General features: G+C 48.3%; 8 protein-coding genes and 1 non-coding gene across 9 annotated transcripts; all 9 read left to right on the top strand.

Moving 5' to 3' along the window:
• Positions 1–2,143: 2,143 nt before the first annotated feature.
• Positions 2,144–2,889, top strand: RPL38 (60S ribosomal protein eL38; the record flags this gene model as incomplete). The annotated part of the gene is made up of 2 exons (XM_019127255.1): positions 2,144–2,158; positions 2,605–2,889. 2 exons carry the CDS (start codon positions 2,144–2,146, stop codon positions 2,833–2,835), a joined length of 246 nt encoding a protein of 81 aa, XP_018983023.1. The 3' UTR covers positions 2,836–2,889.
• A 929-nt stretch (positions 2,890–3,818) lies between these two features.
• On the top strand, positions 3,819–5,768 carry BABINDRAFT_163405 (transcription factor IIF subunit). Its single transcript, XM_019129898.1, has one exon. It carries the CDS (start codon positions 4,089–4,091, stop codon positions 5,349–5,351), a length of 1,263 nt encoding a protein of 420 aa, XP_018983024.1. The 5' UTR covers positions 3,819–4,088; the 3' UTR covers positions 5,352–5,768.
• Positions 5,769–6,063: 295 nt separating this feature from the next.
• Positions 6,064–7,072, top strand: BABINDRAFT_10024 (SMP-30/gluconolactonase/LRE family protein; the record flags this gene model as incomplete). Its single annotated transcript, XM_019126661.1, has 2 exons — positions 6,064–6,090; positions 6,137–7,072. The coding sequence occupies 2 exons, from the start codon at positions 6,064–6,066 to the stop codon at positions 7,070–7,072; spliced, it is 963 nt and encodes a 320-aa protein (XP_018983025.1).
• Positions 7,073–8,317: 1,245 nt separating this feature from the next.
• On the top strand, positions 8,318–9,178 carry BABINDRAFT_172753 (uncharacterized protein; the record flags this gene model as incomplete). Its single annotated transcript, XM_019130911.1, has 1 exon — positions 8,318–9,178. One exon carries the CDS (start codon positions 8,318–8,320, stop codon positions 9,176–9,178), a length of 861 nt encoding a protein of 286 aa, XP_018983026.1.
• A 591-nt stretch (positions 9,179–9,769) lies between these two features.
• BFA1 (Bfa1p) lies at positions 9,770–11,206 on the top strand (the record flags this gene model as incomplete). The annotated part of the gene is made up of 1 exon (XM_019126662.1): positions 9,770–11,206. One exon carries the CDS (start codon positions 9,770–9,772, stop codon positions 11,204–11,206), a length of 1,437 nt encoding a protein of 478 aa, XP_018983027.1.
• A 787-nt stretch (positions 11,207–11,993) lies between these two features.
• BABINDRAFT_163409 (GET complex subunit) lies at positions 11,994–12,718 on the top strand. The gene has a single exon (XM_019129899.1). It carries the CDS (start codon positions 12,054–12,056, stop codon positions 12,645–12,647), a length of 594 nt encoding a protein of 197 aa, XP_018983028.1. The 5' UTR covers positions 11,994–12,053; the 3' UTR covers positions 12,648–12,718.
• A 542-nt stretch (positions 12,719–13,260) lies between these two features.
• CKB1 (casein kinase 2 regulatory subunit) lies at positions 13,261–14,397 on the top strand (the record flags this gene model as incomplete). Its single annotated transcript, XM_019130624.1, has 2 exons — positions 13,261–13,356; positions 13,489–14,397. The coding sequence occupies 2 exons, from the start codon at positions 13,261–13,263 to the stop codon at positions 14,395–14,397; spliced, it is 1,005 nt and encodes a 334-aa protein (XP_018983029.1).
• Positions 14,398–15,444: 1,047 nt separating this feature from the next.
• Positions 15,445–18,969, top strand: BABINDRAFT_41283 (DNA-dependent ATPase; the record flags this gene model as incomplete). The annotated part of the gene is made up of 3 exons (XM_019132018.1): positions 15,445–16,062; positions 16,243–18,432; positions 18,646–18,969. 3 exons carry the CDS (start codon positions 15,445–15,447, stop codon positions 18,967–18,969), a joined length of 3,132 nt encoding a protein of 1,043 aa, XP_018983030.1.
• A 367-nt stretch (positions 18,970–19,336) lies between these two features.
• BABINDRAFT_t328 lies at positions 19,337–19,409 on the top strand. The gene has a single exon. It is a non-coding gene; the product is annotated as a tRNA-Arg (tRNA).
• Positions 19,410–19,724: the final 315 nt, after the last annotated feature.

The raw sequence follows: 19,724 nt of genomic DNA on the forward strand, positions 1-19,724 counted from the left end.
GTAGAAAACTTCGAGCTTGTCGAAGCCGATCGGATAGACTCGCTCGCCTGTAGTAGATAAACCTGGCGGAGAGATTCGCCCCGTAGAGCTTGGATCTCCGAAGGTACAGTTAGGGTGCCGATAAGGCTCAGCGGCCCGCGCGGGTATACCAAGATGTGCAGCTGCACCTTTCGGGGGGGTAAACCCCAGAAATGTGTGTTTAAACGTAAAGAATGGCAGAGAAGTTCGAAACCGGGCCGTGGGAGGTAAAGCGACAGTTACAATATATGCATATGGATCGAAAAGGATTAATTAACGTAAATGGTCAAGGAGGAATACTGGTTCTATGACATAGGTTCAGGCTTACAAGCGAGAGGTATTTTGGGTACGGCTAGGATTTAATCCCTTTCGTAGACTAATATCAAGGGCAAGGTAAACACATTTACAGTAATGGAAAAAAAAAAAAACATTAGGCATATGGGCGATCTGAGTGGCTCCGCTAGCAGAATTGATCTGCACTTCGCACGTTCCTGAGGTGTGATATCCATCTTTGATGGCGGATGCTGGTCATTCACGTAAACAGCTGCACGAGTTGTACTCACTCCCCTCGCGAGTGGCAGGACGCATATTTCCTTTTAGACGAGTATGAGCCCCCGACTATACTACTCCCTCGTTGCTCCCCCCATGACTACGCCTAAACCGTTATACCTTAGTCTTTGCCCTGAAGGAACTTTACAGTTTTAGACTGATCGAGCCCAATACAAAGTAAGAAAAAGGTTTCATACAGTTCCAAGTGGCTTGAGATCAGCTGCAGAAAGATAAACAGCTAAAATATACGCCTAATAGCGAGCGGGCCGTGTTTCTGGCAACAGAGAGCGGGGGTTCGGCGAAAGCTTGCCTGAAATGAAGCGCACAGTTTCCCGCGCAAAAGTTTAGCAAGTTGTACATATCAGGCTAAATTGCTAGTATTGATTAACCACCGCTGATCCCAAAAATGTGCGCACGAATGCATGCACACCTCTCCTCTGGTATGGAATTCAGGATTTCTCTATCGATAATCCCAAGCCATATTCTTAGATCGCCTACGTAACTTGATAGAGACGATGAGTATATTAGCCTCAATTATCCCCTAGAAACTGGCATGACGATGAGGTCGGACACCAGGAACCAGCTGACCTTCTGACCAAACCCCAAGCCGATTGCCCTCCGTCTACTGATTGAGTCTCAAAAAGCCTTACTATTTCTCTTTGGTCCAAAACATTACGATACAGGTGCCCGATGTCGTCTGGGATGATTTAGGTAGTCGGAAAGGTAATTCTTACAGGATATCGTTTGGAGCGGGTCTAGAGAGGTTTGGATAGGCTCGTGAATGACTTAAAAGTCTAATTAGAGTGTGAAACCTTTGCATCCAGTGGGTGGTCGTTAGACCATGACTAGAGCCCTGTCTAGATCCACGCCAGGTAGTTTAAGTTTGTGACATTTGATTTTCCAGACCAAGGGCGAGGATGCTTTGTGGCCCTTGCATTGTTCAGTGTACTGGCTACTTATGGATTCACGTGGGACCCAGCGGGAAAGCACATATGGGAAAGATGGTCCAAGCCTTCCGCAGCCATATAATGCCATTCGCTATCACCCTAGGAAAATGCCACTATGGTAAAACTGAATGGGAGCGCACCAGGAGACTAAACCTTTATGGAGGGCCATTTGAGTCGGAAACCTAGAAGAGTCACAGCCCGTTTAGCATGTGCTAGTACCTTCACTTTCTAGACAACAGAAATTGACCCCCGCTATCCACTCACGCCGTGCCAAGACGACGATATGTTTAAATTTAATCTTGGTAAATTATGTGCGGGAATTTTAATACCCTCAGCACCAGTAATTTCCACCAATCTTATGCATGATTGCGAAATAGAGATGCACCCCCCCTTTACCCTCTACTCTCCCTGCGTTTCAGCCATGGCACGTGATATTTGCTAGGGCTGAAAAGCAGTCATGTTTTTTTTCTTCCCAAGCCCGATCGTAATACATGCCTTGACTGGCGCCGCACGCTCTGGCGCTGAGAGGGGAAAAGAAGTACCGGGGAGGTAGTTGTCACGTGATTAAGACGTGCACATACCAGCTGGTAAAAATTCGTTGAAGTTTTTTTTTTTCCAGCGCTGTTACTATGGCAGACGGCGCCGTAAGGTGCACTGGGCGGATGTCGCATAGTGTAGGTGCCACCTCGAACTCTTTTCATTAAATAAGGTGTACAAAAAAACCGTACCCTGCCTTTACAAAGGCCTCTTTTTTTAGATCAACCAGACTATATACATTTAAAATGGCTGTACGTGACGCTCCGAACCTCCCGTGATACGGTCCGCAAGAATTTTGCCCCAGTGAAAGAACGAAAAGCGGAAGTGAATTGGCGAAGAGGCCGCTACCTTTACCCAAAGGGCTATTCCGCCAGGACTTCTCAATGAGATATCATGCCAATAGCCGAAGCAACAGAACCCAGAATGGTTATTTTCCGGCATAAGACTGGACTTCTCCCCGGTGCCCTTCCAGGCTTGTGCCAACTTCGTTTATATATTCACCGCACTTATTTCTTGCAGACGTTCTATCCGGAATAATACTAACACCTTCTAGCGTGAAATCAAGGACATCAAGCAATTCGTTGAATTAACCAGACGTGCTGACGTTAAGACCGCTCTTATCAAGGTCAACCAGAAGTTGAACGCCAACGGTAAGAAGTTCAAGCAGACCAAGTTCAAGGTCAGAGGTTCCAAGTACACTTACACCTTGGTCGTCAACGACGCCGCCAAGGCCAAGAAGTTGGTCCAGTCTTTGCCAACCACCTTGGAAGTCACCCACTTGTAAATTTCCTAACGTTATTTCCAATTGATAACACACAAAAGGTTTTTATGAGGGTTTACGGGTTTGATTTTTCTCCACATACGAAATATTAAAATTGAACTGAATGGTTAGTTTTTGTTTTGTATAACTGATGCATTAATAATACTTTATTTGGTCATTTTTAATCTCCGTGTAGGTTCGCAACTAGATAGCTAAGGGGGGCTTCGTGGTCACACAGCTAGTGTGTAAGCTCGTAGATGACGGCACGGCAGAGGATTGTGCTTGGGCACTAAGATGTCTTGTTTCTGGAGACCTTTCTGGATGGAAACTGAGTACTGGTTAAAGGATTAAGAATTAGTACAAGCCAAGGCCCTGTCTTTGAGGTTACACTCTGTTAATTCACCGTGCTATTGATACAATACTCGTCAATACTAATCAAACAAGCTATTCTAGCTTACGAATAGTCTTTTGACACGTATCCATGCAGTAGTAAATCCTCAGCGATAAACTCTTCATTGATCAGGTGTGGTACCCAATTTAACCTCCATTTTTTTCTCCAAATTTATAATTGAAAAAGAAGCAATCATTAGTGGTTGCTTTTCTGGATAGGCTTATCTAGTTCGGATGAGGCCTCAATTATGCATGTCGAGGTTATCTCACCCACGTTGCATGAGTGTAGCTTGTAACCCACTGCTAAATACCCAATATAAAGCAGAACTCCAAGATATATGTCTAATCGATTCCTTGGTTCTAATAAGTTCCAGATTAAAACTTTGACTAATGTGTTCTTGCTACCGTGACAACCTCATCGGACTGACATCGTATAGTACAGAATTGCAGGTATAAGGCGTACTATTTTATAGAAACCTAATTTTAGTTGTTTAAGCGCACACCTGACAGTAGTTCTGACTGTAAACATTCTTCCAGAAGATAACACCTCTCTCAGAGGCCCAGGCTGATGATATTTCCGATGCTGTCGCTACACATGAATAGGGCTCGGACGATAGCGCTTAATTTGATACCTACTTGCCGGATCCACCATTGAACTTGTCTAAGCTAGCAAAAAAAAAGGTAGGCACTATACCCCATGATTCCCAGCTGGTTTAACAAAGATAGCAATTTGTTAATAGATAATTATTAACAAATCTCTAGGGTATGAAACACACAGCCGATACTCAGACGTGCGTGACCCATTCACGTGATGATAAAAACCTGACCTCAAAAGAGACGCCGCATTGCCTTGGCTCTCCACTCCTTTCGCCTCCCCAATCTCATCCATGTCGTCGCCAACGGTTCTGCCAGCCAAGGCGCGAAAGGTCAAGCGCGAAGAAGACATTGACATTGTACACGACTCGGACGAAGACTTCAAAGACCTGGAGCTTGCGATCGACTTCGACCCCGAAGATGTTTTTGACGAGGAGTCGCTTGACTTAGACACAACGCTTCTGGGCCAGAAGATCTGGCTCTTGCGGTTACCACGCTACCTATCGTCGAAATGGAAGGGCAACGTTGATAAGCTCTCGGGCCAGCAGATCGGGATGGTGCGGATCAAGAAGTCGCTGAAGCCGAACGAACGGCCACGGGTGAAGTTGGAGATTGACGACATCAAGTTGAAGGAGCTTGAGAAGGAGATCGATGCGGTTATCGATAAAGAAAAGAGCAGCTATGCAACCAACACACCGTCTACGGAGATCCCCAGGGAGTACGACGTGAACATTCTCAACTCCAAGGTGATGAACCAGTACGTGTTTAACGAAAAAAACTTGGTCAACTACAAGGCTGAGTACCACGCGGTCAACCCATTGCCTGTTCAGCCAGATTTGCAACCGTTGACGGCCAAACAGCAGTACCAGAAGCAGCGCTTCCGCGCGTGGCAGCAGCGCCAGGACGAGGCGATGCTGCGCAAGACGGGTGCCGTACCGTCGATCGAGGACGACAAGCCCATGAGACGGTACATTCCGTTTGTCAAGACGATTCCCAAGAAGACCAAGCTCTTGGGTGCGGTCGTGCACGACTGTCAGGTGATGCCGTCACGCACGGACGCGCGGTTTGCAAACATCAACCGCATCACAAAGATGAAGATCCCGACGGTAAAGGTGCGCCCGAAGGTGACATTATTGGAGGAGGTTCCCGGGATCACGCAGTCGAACGTGGGGCCGTCGTTACGTGGGGGGCATGTCACCACCGGCTTTTTGCAGCGGAAATCCGCCAATACCAACGCCGACGGCACCGGAAGGGCCATCAGAATGCCCAAGACCGATTTGCTAGACTTGTTGTTCCGTTTGTTTGAGGAGTATGAGTATTGGTCCATGAAGGGCTTGAAAGAGCGCACCAGACAACCCGAGTCGTATCTTAAGGAGAGCTTAGACAGCATCGCCACGTTGATCAAGAAGGGGCCATACACGTCCAAGTATACGTTGAAAAACGAGTACAAGAAGTTGCGGGATCAGGAAAGGGCTGCCGACGGTGACAGACCTGTCCGGGTTCCTGATGCTGAGGACAACGAGGATGACGATGTGGAAATGGTTGATATTGCGTAGGGATGTTGAATATAATGAAAGGGTCAAGAATATAGTGTAAAACTGCAAACAGAGAGAGCCTTGAGGAAGGAAAGGCAGTTACTTTTAGATAATGCACCCAGCCCTTATAAACTCGCAAGACAGCGAGATAGAACAGATACGGGTGGATAGATAGCTGTCACCCATGCTATCCGTTTGGGCGACGGCTGATAAACGCTGAGTCGCGTTGATATTTGGGCACTAGCTACTTTTGAAAATGTAGCTAGCTTGGATAATTTCTTCGAATGACAGAGGCACCATCCGTCATCTCTCACATAAGAATGTATTTAAGTTGTCCATACCGGACGTTAATCTTTGCAAAGTATGGATAGAGGGTAGGGTATTTGAACAACCCACGGTTGGCCTTCAGCCCCTACAGCATATTAATTCATCGCCAATATACAGATTTTTACAACATTTTAAATAAATTCATAAATTTGGGTTTCCAAAACTCAAAAGACTATCAAATTTGATGTGGGGGGAGTGAAGTGTATGGCCAATGTTATCATGATCTTGGTATGCAGGTGGGAATATCTTTCAGCCGAGCGGATATTTTCAGCACCCCCCCACACATTTCAGATATTGTGATCCCGGCACGGAATAATCCGGAGGGCATATATAACAGCCACTTCCTTCGTACTCACTTCACAACCACTAATTCTCCACTATTGCTTTATTATCTACCGTCGCTATTATGGTGAAACAAATCAAAATCGAACAGGTAAGAACTTTGAAGCTTCTTGCGCGAATACGTACTAACATCACAGCCGTTTTTAAACTTCCGTGGAAGATTGAGCGAAGGTGTCACCTACAACCCAGCCAACAACACGCTTCTCTGGGTGGATATTATTGCCGGGGAGGTCCATCGGGTGAAACTTCTTGAAGGAGATGACTACACCCCAGAGCAGCTCACTACAGTGGCTGCCACCCACGAAGTGGTGAAGGTCCCCGACAGTGTGGGTGTCATTGGACTAACCAAGGACAAAGATGTTTACATTGCTGGGTGCCAGTTTGGCTATGGCTTTGTCAGCTTTGTCACTGGCGAGTTTGTATATAGAAAGCGATATGCCAACGCCCTGGCCACGTTGAGATCCAACGACGGCACCGTTGACCCTCAGGGAAACTTCTGGGTGGGGACCATGAGTGACTTCAGTGTTGGGTCTGTGAAGCCAGAGGGGTCGTTGTATCGCATCAATACCAATGGCTCCATCGATGAAGTTTTTTCTGAATGTCTCATTCCCAACGGGATGGCTTTCTCCGGTTCTACGCTCACCTGGATCGACAGCTTGACATTTACGATCTGGAAGTTTGACTATAACCTGGAAACTGGAGAGGTATCCAACAAGAGACCACACATTGAGATTAAGAAGGTTCTTCCGGACTTGAATTCTCCCGAACCGGATGGGATGACGATGTTGCCGGACGGCTCAATCTATGTCGCCGTCTGGTCGTCGTCCAGAGTACTCCATTTTGACCCGGAGGGGAAACTTGTGACGGAATTTGTGTTTCCAGCAGAAAGAATCAGCTGTGTGACGTTTGGAGGGACTTCTGGCGACGAGATGTTTGTCACCACCGCCAACCAGCACTTGGACGACGTGACCAGGTTGGACGAAGTTGAGGACTTTGGGGGTTCAATTTTCAGAGTCAAGGTTCCGGGAGTCAAGTCGACACCAAAGAGCATCTGGCAAGGGAGCCTTGAATGAGGAGAACTGATTTAATACCTCTTCAGAGTTCGGCTTCCATTGGAAGTTCTACTGCGCCAGATGAGACAAAAATTCATAGCTTCCAGGCTATTGCATGTTTTTTATTCCTTTTTCCTAAATCTCGTCTGAAAAATCCCTGTGTAGGCCTTTAAATGAACGTATCAAGCCAAAACTACGGGGACGTTGACTAATCCGAGTTCAATACCCATCAACCCTTCAATGCTTTACTTAGACACAAGCTAGATTTGCCAGGTTCTTAGTCCAATATCTATCCAACTCCTCAGTTGATCCCAAAACTTGGCATTGCGGGGTTTCTTGAATAGTATATAAATACTCTTGGAACGTCTCATAACATATAATATATATATCGTGTACTTACCAAAACACACGTGTTGATTACCTCAGCACAACCCTCCAATGAGGAACAACTCGTTTTTGGTTGCCAAATTTAAACGTGCGTGTATAAGTGCTACCACGTCCGTCTTCTTTCATCACTAGAATCACCCAAAATGCGTTTTAGATTCATCCCAGGTTTTGTTATCATCAAGTACGTCCTTGCTTGTGTCGCCTCCACCGTTTTCGCTGGTACCCACCTCGGTGGTTACGTCTGGTACGGTCTCTTGGACTTGGACTAAGCACTTTGCTTAGCCGACTTCCATAGTACCCCCGGGGCTTCCAAGGCGCTCATAATAGTTACTGCCATACGTCCAGTCGTGGTTGGTTTTGACTCTCCTGAGGTCCCATCCAGGTTCATATTTATACACACTTCATTTCTTCTCTTTTCGGGCCCGCCCAATACAAAACTTATTCATTACTGGAATGTAGATGGGGACGCCCCAAAACAGCCTTTTTCCAGGAGCAAAGAGCCTTGACGGAAATGTGACTGGTCTGAAGCCAATCACACCCAGGGCTTGCATAAGTTGAGCCATCCTAAGTATTGGCCAAACAAACGTAACCTTTAGTTGGTATAATTATTTAAACTAATTACTCTCTCAATCTTTTACCAGTGACACTCGCCCATTATATAAATTCTCGTACTGGGCTCATCGCTGTTGGTAATACGGCCGGACTTAAAACCACTTTTGGCGATCGCGTACCTCTATGTGCCACGGCCTTAGCTTAGGTTTTCAGCTTGAGCGATAAAACTACAGACTCAAAGGCGTTCACCATCAATAACACAGTTCACTAATCCCAACATTCATGCTTTGCCAAATACCCAAGCCTATAGCCCATTTGGTTCGTGGGATGGCGTCTTCCCCCAACTTTGTCGCCTCCTGTCCGAAACCCACGTACGACACCGGATGCACCTACTGCCAAATCCCGTTGTTCGATCAAGACTCGCAGATTGATCTCACCAAGCCGTTGAACGGAACCAAATCCGGGTTCTGGAAACATTTGGTGGTGTTTACAGGCGAAAATGCGCACGACTGGCCGTCCAAAATCGAGCTACAGCCGGGCACCTTGGTCGCGGAGATGAATTTTCACAAACGGACGTTGCTCAGTCCGTTCCACCCGGTTGTGGTATCCAACAGCTCGCTTCCCTCTCCCGTGTTAACCAAGAAAGGTCACTTTTCTGTGGGGTTGTATCCAGATAACAAGCTCTTCCAGATTTCGTTGCAGGACGTGCCTCTGTTTATGGCATCCCACTTGAAACCCGAGACGGAAGCCCAGGAGGTGTACAATCCCTTTGTACTAAAAGCTGCCCAGAGAAAGGAGGTTGCTGTGAAGGAGTTTCCTAGCGAGGCCATCCCCAACCCGATGGTGCTTATCTGCGGCCACGCCAAGCGAGACGTCCGTTGTGGTGTGCTTGCGCCACCGATCGCGGCTGAATTTGAGGCGGTGCTTGGAGAAAATCGTATGCTCTACGACCCAGACCTGAACCCAAACGGCTGGAAAGTGGGCATGATTTCACATATCGGGGGCCACGTCTATGCCGGCAACGTGCTTATTTTCGACAAGAAGTGGGCAGCCAAGGAGACGGTAGAAAATACGAGGGGTGCCGTCTGGTACGGCCGTGTCACCCCGCAAGACGTTCAGGGGATCGTCCAGGAAACGATCTTGAAGGATAATGTGATTCAGGAGTTGTACAGGGGCGTTGTTGAATGAGTTCTGGGAATTTTGGAACGTTGATTTGCAATATATTATAGATGTATGCCTACCTGAGATTCGTTGATGAGAGATAAAGGTAACGTAGCGGTTACTGGTGACAAGAAAACAATAGTAATCCCCAGGATTTAATTACCAAAACAGCTATTATAATGAGTTATATAAATCTCATCTTATCCGTAAAAAAGATAAATAGAAAAGTCACTTTTTCTGTTTTGCATGTGTACATATAAAATTGAGTACGGGGAAGATTCTTGTTTCTCTAAATGGTTCGCTCTAATAGGCTTCCCAGATATCCCTTTTATGGATCTTGAGTTTAGCTCTGTATGTAATAAAATCAATTTTTTTATTTTTTATCAAAGTCACCACTATCTAGACTTTAGTCATTTCACTGCTACAATGATAATAATTCAACCCTGCTAATATAAATAATATAATTAGCGCAGTTTTGCGCCTGTCATTCTCCAGCTCCATGGCACACACTTCTATAATTTTTGTGCAGGATATACATTATAACATCAAGATCTAGCGCTAATCCTGCCGACATAACCTCATAAACCAGCCAAACACACTCATCCTCCCTCACACCCAATGGAGGAGGAAACTGAAACACTAAAGGCTAAAAGCAGATCCCAGGAGGTCTTGGCACGATTCCAAGAAGACGACGACTCGGACTTCGATCCCCCGCCGAAAGCCAAAAAGTTGATCACGCTCGATGACCTCTCAAGGCAGCTAAATCAAATAGCGGTACCGGATTACGCAGCGGGACCGGATCCGTTTGCTGAGCCACCTCTGACATTGACCCAGGAAACCCCGACGTTGACAAAGAACGGAGGCCCCGCCGTGTCCCTTCTTGCCCGGGATGTAGATGACCTTGACGACTTGGAGATCCCCGATAACTTTACAGGAATTCTCCCAAAGCCTCTGAATCGGGAATATCCGAAGCTGGTGAATTTTGTCCGGAACGGTTCCAGTTCCAGCTACTCTGAAACAGATGACACCCCATTGACGGACTTGGACATGGACTTTGAGCTAGCTGAGGTGACAGATTTGCGGCACCGGTTTGAAGCGAAGCTCGCAAGGTTGGTGGCAGAAGCCGAGTTGGAGCTGAAGCAGTTATATCAGCAGTTTCGGCCTGACAGCCGGAGCTCCAGCGCCAGTGAGGACTTTTCAGACGGGTTTGATCTCACTTCAGAGCAGGTCAATGGTGGAATCTTGACTGGTTTTGACGAAGAAGCACTAGGAGTCCGTTATATGCATGGTAAAAGGATTCCCAAAAAGGCCCTGCGGAGCTACCTTTCGTCCAAAAAGCCAGCCCAGGTTAAGAAGGCGGATCTAGGGAGGTATGGTGATGGTACGGAGTTGGACACGATTCCGTCGTTGCCACTTGCCTCACTCAGCAGAAAGGCATCGCGTCAGTTCCAGGAGACGTTGAAGAAGCACCGAAAGCCAAAACTCGGCCTTTTAAGGTACATCAATACAGAGCCTGTGCCTATAAGCCCCCAGTACGGCATCCAGATGCAATACAACGCAAAGCTCCACAAATGGGAGGGCAACGAACAGGAGCTTCTCCGGTTCGAGGAGCCTAGAGCAAAGAAAAAGCCGCGGAAACCGGATTTGATTCCGTTTGAGGGCGCAAAAGACCAACAGATTGTTGGAAACATGCTTTTTGACCCCCAGAGCATGCGCTGGGTGAGTCTCACCCGCGCAGACGACGATGTGTTTGCCGGATTGGACGACTTGAAGGATGTGAAGGGCTCCCTGAGTCCTAGAAAGAGCCCTCAGAAGATCAGCTCGGACACCCGGTTAGGGCGGTCGCTCCGTAACGTCTCCAGCCGGATGAAGTTGAACGACGACTATGACGGGTTTCGTGTGGGAGATGAGTTTAAGGTGCCATCGCAGGTGGCCGAACGATGGAAGCTGGATGAGGCTCGCTGGGAGAAAAAGGTGCGAGGGTGGTTCGACAGTACTGACTATGAATACGAGTACTTGTACGAGCTCCGCAACATGGTCATGCGAAACTCGTAGAAGCCCAGGGGAATGTGACATGGTAGGAGGCTAATGAAGACAGGAATGGCCTCCATGGTACCCCCAGCGATAGTTCTGGGTCCTCAGCTCCAACTCAGATCCTAGGATCATTTTTTTTTGGTCGTGAGTTGTGGATACGTAAGGCACGTTCCATCCATCTATTCCTCTCCGGCCAGGTGCAAGTGATGCCTTTCCTAGAATTATCGTGACTGTACAGGCTAGTTCTGTCGGATCCGTTTTGTGAGGTGTATGACCGTCAGCTAGACGTGTTTCACAGAAACTCGCTTTAATATTTACGAACCGAGAGCATGCGATAACAGCCGATGATGTTTAATTAAGCCACATCCAAGTGCTCTGAGCTAAGCCTAAAAAGCAGACAAGACGGTTAGTGGCGAATATTACTGGTTAATAAGGTGGTATTTCCGGAGGGGAGACGTAAAGTACTACTGCCTGATGACGTATCTAGAAATGCCCTTGGCTCGAGATTCTCGATTTTGATTCCCGTTTAATCATTATATAAGTGTAAAGCTAGGGCTCAGATCGTATGAAATAGTACATTTGATCACTAAGAGCTTAGCTTGAGCACATACATTGATGGAGTCAAAGTATAAAGGAGTTTAAAATAAATATGTGTACAAAAATACGCCTTGAATAAACCTTACACCTATACTGATGATGCTCAGAATAATCTAGCACAGTTCAGGCCCACGGTCTCTATGCAGGTCACATATCTTGTCACGCCCAACGATACCAATTCTGACCTGTCTGTCTGCACCATTTCCTATAACAGCCCTGTTAGCAGCGATAAGGAATATTACCATCTGTCTGAGCTATACATACCGTTACCATGCAATCATATACGCTTGTGATTACGGTACTTTTTCTCTTGCTAGCGCAGCTCGCGGTTAAGCTCGTCACCAAGGACACGATTCAGAAGAAGTTGTGGGCACAATACGTCCGCTTCTCACCGTCCAGCCAGCTCAAGACCTACCAAGCTAAAGCCGCGGAGATTGCGCACGTTGTCAAGGAAAAGAATGCAATTTCTCCCCAAGACCACTACGCTAGGTGGACCAAGTTGAACCGCCAATTCGATAAGTTAACGAAGGAAAAAGCCGAGTTGGAGAGTGAATTGGCGACACGGCAGGCGCAGTTCGCCAAGTACGTTAGTTATGCCATCACTGCATCTATTACCGCGCCGTTGTGGTTCTTCAGGTATCAGTACCGCAAGCAGGTGTTCTTCTACATTGAGAGAGGCGTGTTTCCAGCCTGGATCGACTGGTGTCTCGCGTTGCCGTTCATGGCTACGGGCTGTGTCGGTTTAACCATCTGGAGTGCTGTTGTGAAAGCTGTTCTCGGGCAGATCGAGGTGATGGTGCGGTTCATGTTGTCTGAGGAGGTACAGAAGCCGGTGAAGGTGGCAAAGGTGGAAGAGGTTAAATAGATACGTTTTCTCGGGATGTAGTGAATGCCAAAGGAGGCGGATGAAAGCGTTGGATATTGTTTGAGGAGTTAAAATAGGTCCTACTTTAGTTAAGTTGCAGTTGTAGAATTCCCACCACCGATGACAAAGGACTAATAACTAGAGTCCGTTGTGTGTAGCGATCCGAGCGTAAATTCATCTTGTAGAATGGTTTAGATAGGCACCTTCAGGGTGTAGATTCCATAATTTGTGCCGCGCATTGGTGAGTACCACAGGACTGAGAGGTATAGGCTGGAGATTATCTACAAGAAACCACCTATTAATACAGCCACGATAATGCTTAATAACAACCCACCTTTAATTGGTTCTGAACAGTTTTGTCCCCAATAAGCATTAGAATTTCTAAAATAAATTGTGAAATACGGACTAATTCTAGCCGTCCCGGCCTGTCTTTAACTCTTTTTTTTCTTGTAGCCTGCAGTCCGGGTTACCAACCCCGGGCATACTCTCACCTAGTAAGGCGTTGCCAACAAACAGACGCTAGTTTTGCACCACTCGCGGAAAATAGAAGGGGGTTCTCATCTGGAATTTCTGACGAGCCTAAACGCTCAATATACACAATCGCGTAACAACCATGCCTGTAAACTGCACCAACTTAATTCGCACGCGTCGCATTTCGCCTCGGAAAAAATCAAAGGATCGTGCGCAGGGCGTCGTGGAGATAAGGGCCGTACGTGGCCCCTAGGCAACAGTCGCACCACGGCGGCCTCAATTATCCATACTTATTTGATCCGGAAATAAACCCGCTATATAATGCCAAACATATCCACCGATGAATAGCTAAGTTTACCCATACTCCTAGACCCGCTTCTTGCAAAAACTCACATTCGGTCGTGTCCTCACCACCGCTAATTTTTGTCTACTTCAAACATCTCCACCCATTGGCGCACAACGTACTCTCTTCCTCCTCATCGCCATGAGCAAGCAAATATTTGAAGAGGACGATCTGACTTCGTCAGAAGAGCTCCAGTCGTGGGTTGCGACATATTGCCAGTTGTTTGGGCACGAGTTTTTTGCCCAGATTCCTGCAGAGTACATCGAGGATGACTTCAACTTGACCGGGTTGGCCGCCATCGTGCCATACTACCGTGAGGCGCTCGATATGATTCTCGACTACGATTTCGACTCGGAGGAGGAAACCAAGCCTGCTGATAAGCAGAGCCAGCTTCCGCTCATTGAACACAGCGCAGAGTTGCTTTATGGGCTCATCCACCAGCGTTTTATCCTCACAAAGCAGGGCTTGGGTCTGATGGCGGCCAAGTTCGAGAGTGGCCAGTTCGGAAAGTGTCCGCGTGTTCTCTGTGAGCAGATGCCGTTGTTGCCAATGGGCAGACACGACCAACCGGGCAAGGAGACCGTGCGCTTGTACTGCGCCTGTTGCAACGATATCTACCTCCCGTCGTCGTCCAAGTACCTTAATATCGATGGTAGTTTCTTTGGAACGTCCTTCCCTGGAATGTTCCTCAAGGTTTTCCCCGAGGTGGCACGCATGATCAACAACCGCACGCAGAACGGCCAATTCGAGCTCAAGTGCTTTGGGTTTAAGGTGAATGAGGTGTCCGCAAGCGGTAGCCGCATGAGGTGGTTGAGAATGAGGCCGCAGACCGAGGCGGAGATTGCGGAGTATGAGCAGTGTGAGTTTGGCGCTCCGAGCGAGGTTGATGGGAGCAGTAAGGAGACAATGGTGAGTGATGATCAGAGTATGTCCTAAGGTGTGGCACCCGCAGTCACCCCGTCATTTTTTAGCATCTGTGTTACCTTACTCTCATTTGTGTTACCATGGTATTCCTTTGTGAGTCTCATGACTCTCATCTGTCGTCATGGTCTTTCACTGTCCGCCGCATTTGTCTCATTGGCTTCGATATTTTACGTTTCTTCTGTACTATCTCGGCGCTCGCTTGTCAACCGTCTTGCAGTTTGACAAGGTTATCTCAACTTCTGCCATGCCATTTCATTTTTGTGCTCTTCACTCTCTTTCCATTCGCCTGTGCGGCCCTCTGTATTTTATAGCATGCATGCGTCTTTTAGAGCTGCATGCCCCCCCCACCTAATAAACGAAATCTTGTATCGTGATAGTGACTAGAGAATCATGTTGGAAGGGCAATCTGAGAAATGGCTTGTCCTCTTATTCAGATACCCAGCGAAGGCCCCTAATGCTATTACTCTTAGCCGATGCTATTTCGATTTCCACCGTTTGGCATGGCAACGAAGCGTTGACTCCAAATAGCAAGTTTGTGAATAAGTTAAATTCCAATATTGCATGTTTAAACCCATATATTTGTACATCATCCTGCTACGCGGTCAAGGCTGGAATTATACTTATATACACCCACTGCTGAGAGATTCTCCTCCCCGCTCGCCCATCCTAGAGCATACTTTACACCACATATAGAGATTTACAGGTTTAAATTGGTAGTGACTCCATCCTAATAGGCCACGGTCAGCTCTTCGACTGCCGCTGAAATTGGACATACGTCAAACAATGTACGGTATATACCAGTACACTGTAGCATACTATATGACAAAGGTATAATGTGCTAGAGTACTGTCGCTAATTATCTTGCCGGATGTAATTTTCAGAAATCACCTATTCTAAGAATCCAAGGTTTCGCCTTCCAGAGCTTAACTCATTTTGCCATCTTTTGGCACCGTCGTGCGCCGCACACAGCCGTTCCTTATCAATCTGAGCCTAAAACTTTTGCCCCATTTACCCTATGTTTGCACCCCCACCACACTTCACCATACCTTCTATGTGCCGATGTCTGAAGCCAATAGCCCCCAACTAACGGCCACTACGGATTTGGAAGCGTTTGGAATCCAGCTAGTGTCTCAGGACTCGTTGGAGCGGCACATCGGCGAGCGCGCCGATAAGGCGATGCTCGAGCGGGAGGCGGAAATCGAGCAGAAACGGTTAGAAAAGGCCCAAGTGCAGTTGAAAAAGGTCCAGGAAAAGCTCTATGCAATGCAGAAGAAACTAGCCAGCCCCCGAACAAAAATTTCCGAAAGGCGAACCCTCACGGGCGAGATCCAGTGGTGCCAGGAGAACGAGTTGGCAGCGGTACAGAAGGATATCACAGACATCCAGGGCCGGATGGACCGAGCAGGTAGTGCCCAATTGGAGTCAGAAACCCGGAACGAGTTCTTGGTACGGACCGGGAAGATAACCGCATTCGGCAACGCCACCGCGTTTGCCCACGATACTTCGGATGTTGTATCGCATCAGCACCTTCGCACGCCCGGGTTTGCCGCGGCCAGTGTTCCCCTGGTTGTTGAAAAGCACGGAGAAGAGAATGAAATAAATCCTAGTGGTCTCAGTGGGACGGGCCCTGATGCCTGTGATAAGCGGATTCACGAGCATGATCGTGACAATGTTCCAGTTCAGGTTATTAGTGACGACGATGAAAACTACGACGTTGGAAGCGATGCTGATGAAAATGATAGTAATGACGACAACGAATACACTCCCAGGACCAAGCGAAGGTTCACACCCACTGAACAGCTGGAATCTGATTCTGACACAAGACCCCGGAAACGCACACGGGTGATCGTTAAAAAGGATTCGGAGCGGAATATGGACGATGGGGACGAGCTGTTTTATCAGAAACGACTCCGTGACTGGGCAGAGCGCAGAGCTGCTGCGCGTACCGCGGCAAGTATCTACGAGACTTCTAAGACCACCAGCGAAACATCTGAGGTGGACTCTGGGTCTTCAGAGATGGAATCTGAGTGGCAACGTCCGCACCCCACCATCCCCGATGCTGTCCTCAATTCTGACTTCCGCATTCCCGGCGACATCTACCCCTCCCTCTTCGACTACCAGAAAACCTGCGTGCAATGGCTCTGGGAACTCCACCAGCAAAAGGCCGGGGGCATTATTGGCGACGAGATGGGGTTGGGAAAGACCATTCAGATCATTGCCTTTCTCGCCGGTCTCCACTACTCGGGAAGGCTCACCAAGCCCGTCCTAGTTGTCTGCCCAGCGACAGTACTCGCCCAATGGGTGAATGAATTTCATCGCTGGTGGCCACCGCTCCGCACGGTCATTCTCCACGCGACCGGTAGTGGAATGAGCAAACCGCAGCTTGAAGCGCTAGAGAAAGATATAGAAGGTGAGCTGGAGGCTTTCAGTCTTTTGGGCTCAAAAGCGAATGCCAGTGCCCAGGAAATCGTTAACCGTATTTTTAACAAGGGCCACGTGCTCATCACCACCTATGTGGGCTTGCGGATCTATTCCCGCTACATCCTTCCCCGCCAATGGGGCTACGTGGTGCTCGATGAGGGCCATAAAATTCGTAACCCCGATTCGGCCATCTCACTCGCATGCAAACAGCTCAAAACCCACAATCGGATCATTCTATCGGGTACCCCCATCCAGAACAACCTCGTAGAGCTCTGGTCGCTCTTTGACTTTGTATTTCCTGGCCGCTTGGGGACACTCCCGGTGTTTCAGACGCAGTTTTCGGTGCCCATCAACCTCGGGGGCTATGCCAACGCGACCAATGTCCAGGTCCAGACGGGGTACAAGTGTGCGGTGGTGCTTAGGGACCTTGTTGCGCCGTACTTGTTGCGCCGTTTGAAGGCCGATGTGGCGAGGGACTTGCCAAAAAAGCACGAGATGGTGCTTTTCTGCAAGCTCACCGCGTGGCAGCAGCGGAAATACGAGGAATTTTTGCAGTCGGGCGACCTCCAGAGCATCATGAGCGGAAAGCGCCAGATGTTGTACGGGGTGGACATTCTTCGCAAGATCTGCAACCACCCGGATTTGGTCGATCGCGTGATTCTTGAGCGGAAGAAGGGGTACGGGGATCCCGCAAAGTCCGGGAAGATGCAGGTGGTGCGGACGTTACTCGATCTCTGGACAGCAGAGGGGCACCGCACGTTGCTCTTTTCGCAGACGCGTCAGATGCTTGACATTTTGGAGAACTTTCTCACTACCTTGGGCTACAGGTTTCTTCGAATGGACGGAAACACACCCATCGGACAACGCCAGTTGCTTGTGGATGCATTCAACGAAGACGCGAGCATCCCGGTGTTTTTGCTCACCACCAAGGTGGGAGGCTTGGGGGTGAATCTCACGGGGGCGGACCGGGTCATAATCTACGATCCGGACTGGAATCCGTCCACTGACATGCAAGCACGGGAAAGAGCCTGGCGGTTGGGGCAGAAGAAGGACGTGACGATCTATCGCTTGATGATCGCCGGATCCATCGAGGAGAAGATCTACCATCGCCAAATCTTCAAGCAGTTCTTGACCAATAAGATCTTGAAGGATCCCAAACAGCGGCGGTTCTTCAAGATGAACGAACTACACGATTTGTTCACCTTGGGTGACCAGAATGACAAGGGCTCCGAAACGGCAGACTTATTCAACGGGACCGAGAGGGCGTTTGGGGGAAAAGAGCGGAGGCTGGCAAAGTTGGTCAAGGGGAATGACGATGATTTCTACTCTGTCGCAAGCATGTCGGGGGTCTCGGGGCTAGAAAAGTTCCAGGGAGAGAAAGAGGTGGACAAGGATGAGAAGGTGATGGAGGGGTTGCTTTCATCAGGGATCCACAGTGCGTTGGAACATGATTCAATCATGCTGGCGTCGTCACCGGTTTCGGCAATGGCCGAGCGAGAGGCCAACAGGGTTGCGGAGGAGGCGGTTCAGGCGTTGAAGCGGTCGCGGCGGAGAGCCAGAGGTGAGATAGGGGTGCCAACCTGGACGGGAAGAAACGGTTTTGCAGGAAAGACTCCGACCGAGCTGGTTGGAGCCAAGGCGGTTTCGGCCACGGAGCGGACGATTTTTGGGACTGTTCGGTCTAATGCCAGCATCAATAGAAAGCGTGGGGGTAGTGACGCGGAGGAGGTATCCAAGCCTGTGCGGACCGGTGTTTTTGCCGAGACAACTCCCAGGATATTCTCTCTGAATTCTCCCGGGATATTCTCTCTGAAGCCTTCCTCTGGAGTATTTGCTAAGAAAGTTGCACCCGGGATATTCTCCAAACCCTCACCCTCCCCAATTGCCTCGCTGTCGATCCTAAAACAGCTCCGAAGCAAGAAGGATGACGAGCAGGCACAGGAAATGACGGAAGACGTGGGAAAAGCCGAGTTGGTGGCGCGCATTTCCGCATATTTGAGCCAGCAACCTGAGCTGTTCAGCAAGTCCGGTGCCATCATTGAGTCGCTTGGGTTAGAGTTGAAGGGCCAACAGGACATGGCCACGGTGCGTCTGATGTTGCGACTGATTGCCAATTGGAGCAAGGAGAGAGGTGGGTGGGTGCTCAAGGAGGAATTCAAGTAGAATGAAAGACACTACGTGGGTATTTAAGGAAATGCCATTTTTATCTAGCTGAAAGGCTAGAATTATAGGAAGCTCTTGGTGAGAAAATATGGAGAAATCATGACTCGTTGATTGGGAGGAGACACTGATGAGGTTTGAACGTTAGGTATTGTCAGCTTGGGACTCTCACACTTTGTTTTAGCACTAATAACGAAACCTGCTTGTTTTTAGAGTAAATAAAGGTAACCGGTTTGATATTTTAACCTCAAATTCCAATCCATTGGTTGATTTACAGAGTAATGACGAGTCAAAATCCAGCATTTTAGCGCCATAATAAGGCGCTAGTCTGGGCTTTAGGTGCATTTTTCCAAGTTACGAGTACATTTCCGCCCCGCTGGCCAAATGGTTAAGGCATCCGCCTCCTAAGTGGAAGACTGCGGGTTCGAATCCCGCGTGGGGTGGGTTTGTTTTTTTAACTGGCTTATCTCCGAAACGCGCTTCTGAGTAACTCCGAGTTGTATCTTCGAAGCCAAATCTAACTATATAAAGTCAAAAGATATAAAAAGTCAGGAAAGGGCATGAAAAATGAGACAGTAGGGGAAACTGCGGGAACCCCCGTACTTGAAACCTCCCACTGTACCGGTTACAGCGACTAAGCGAGTCTTTAGTCCATCTGCTTCCTTATCTGTTTCCCTAGCTGCTTTTCGGTTTTTGTTATCATTCTCAGGCTCTACCAAAGGCTATGGATAGTATATTCTAGCCCCTTTTATCAAACG

The sequence above is a fragment of the Babjeviella inositovora genome, assembly GCF_001661335.1.
Source record: "Babjeviella inositovora NRRL Y-12698 unplaced genomic scaffold BABINscaffold_14, whole genome shotgun sequence".
NCBI lineage: Eukaryota > Fungi > Ascomycota > Pichiomycetes > Serinales > Babjeviella > Babjeviella inositovora.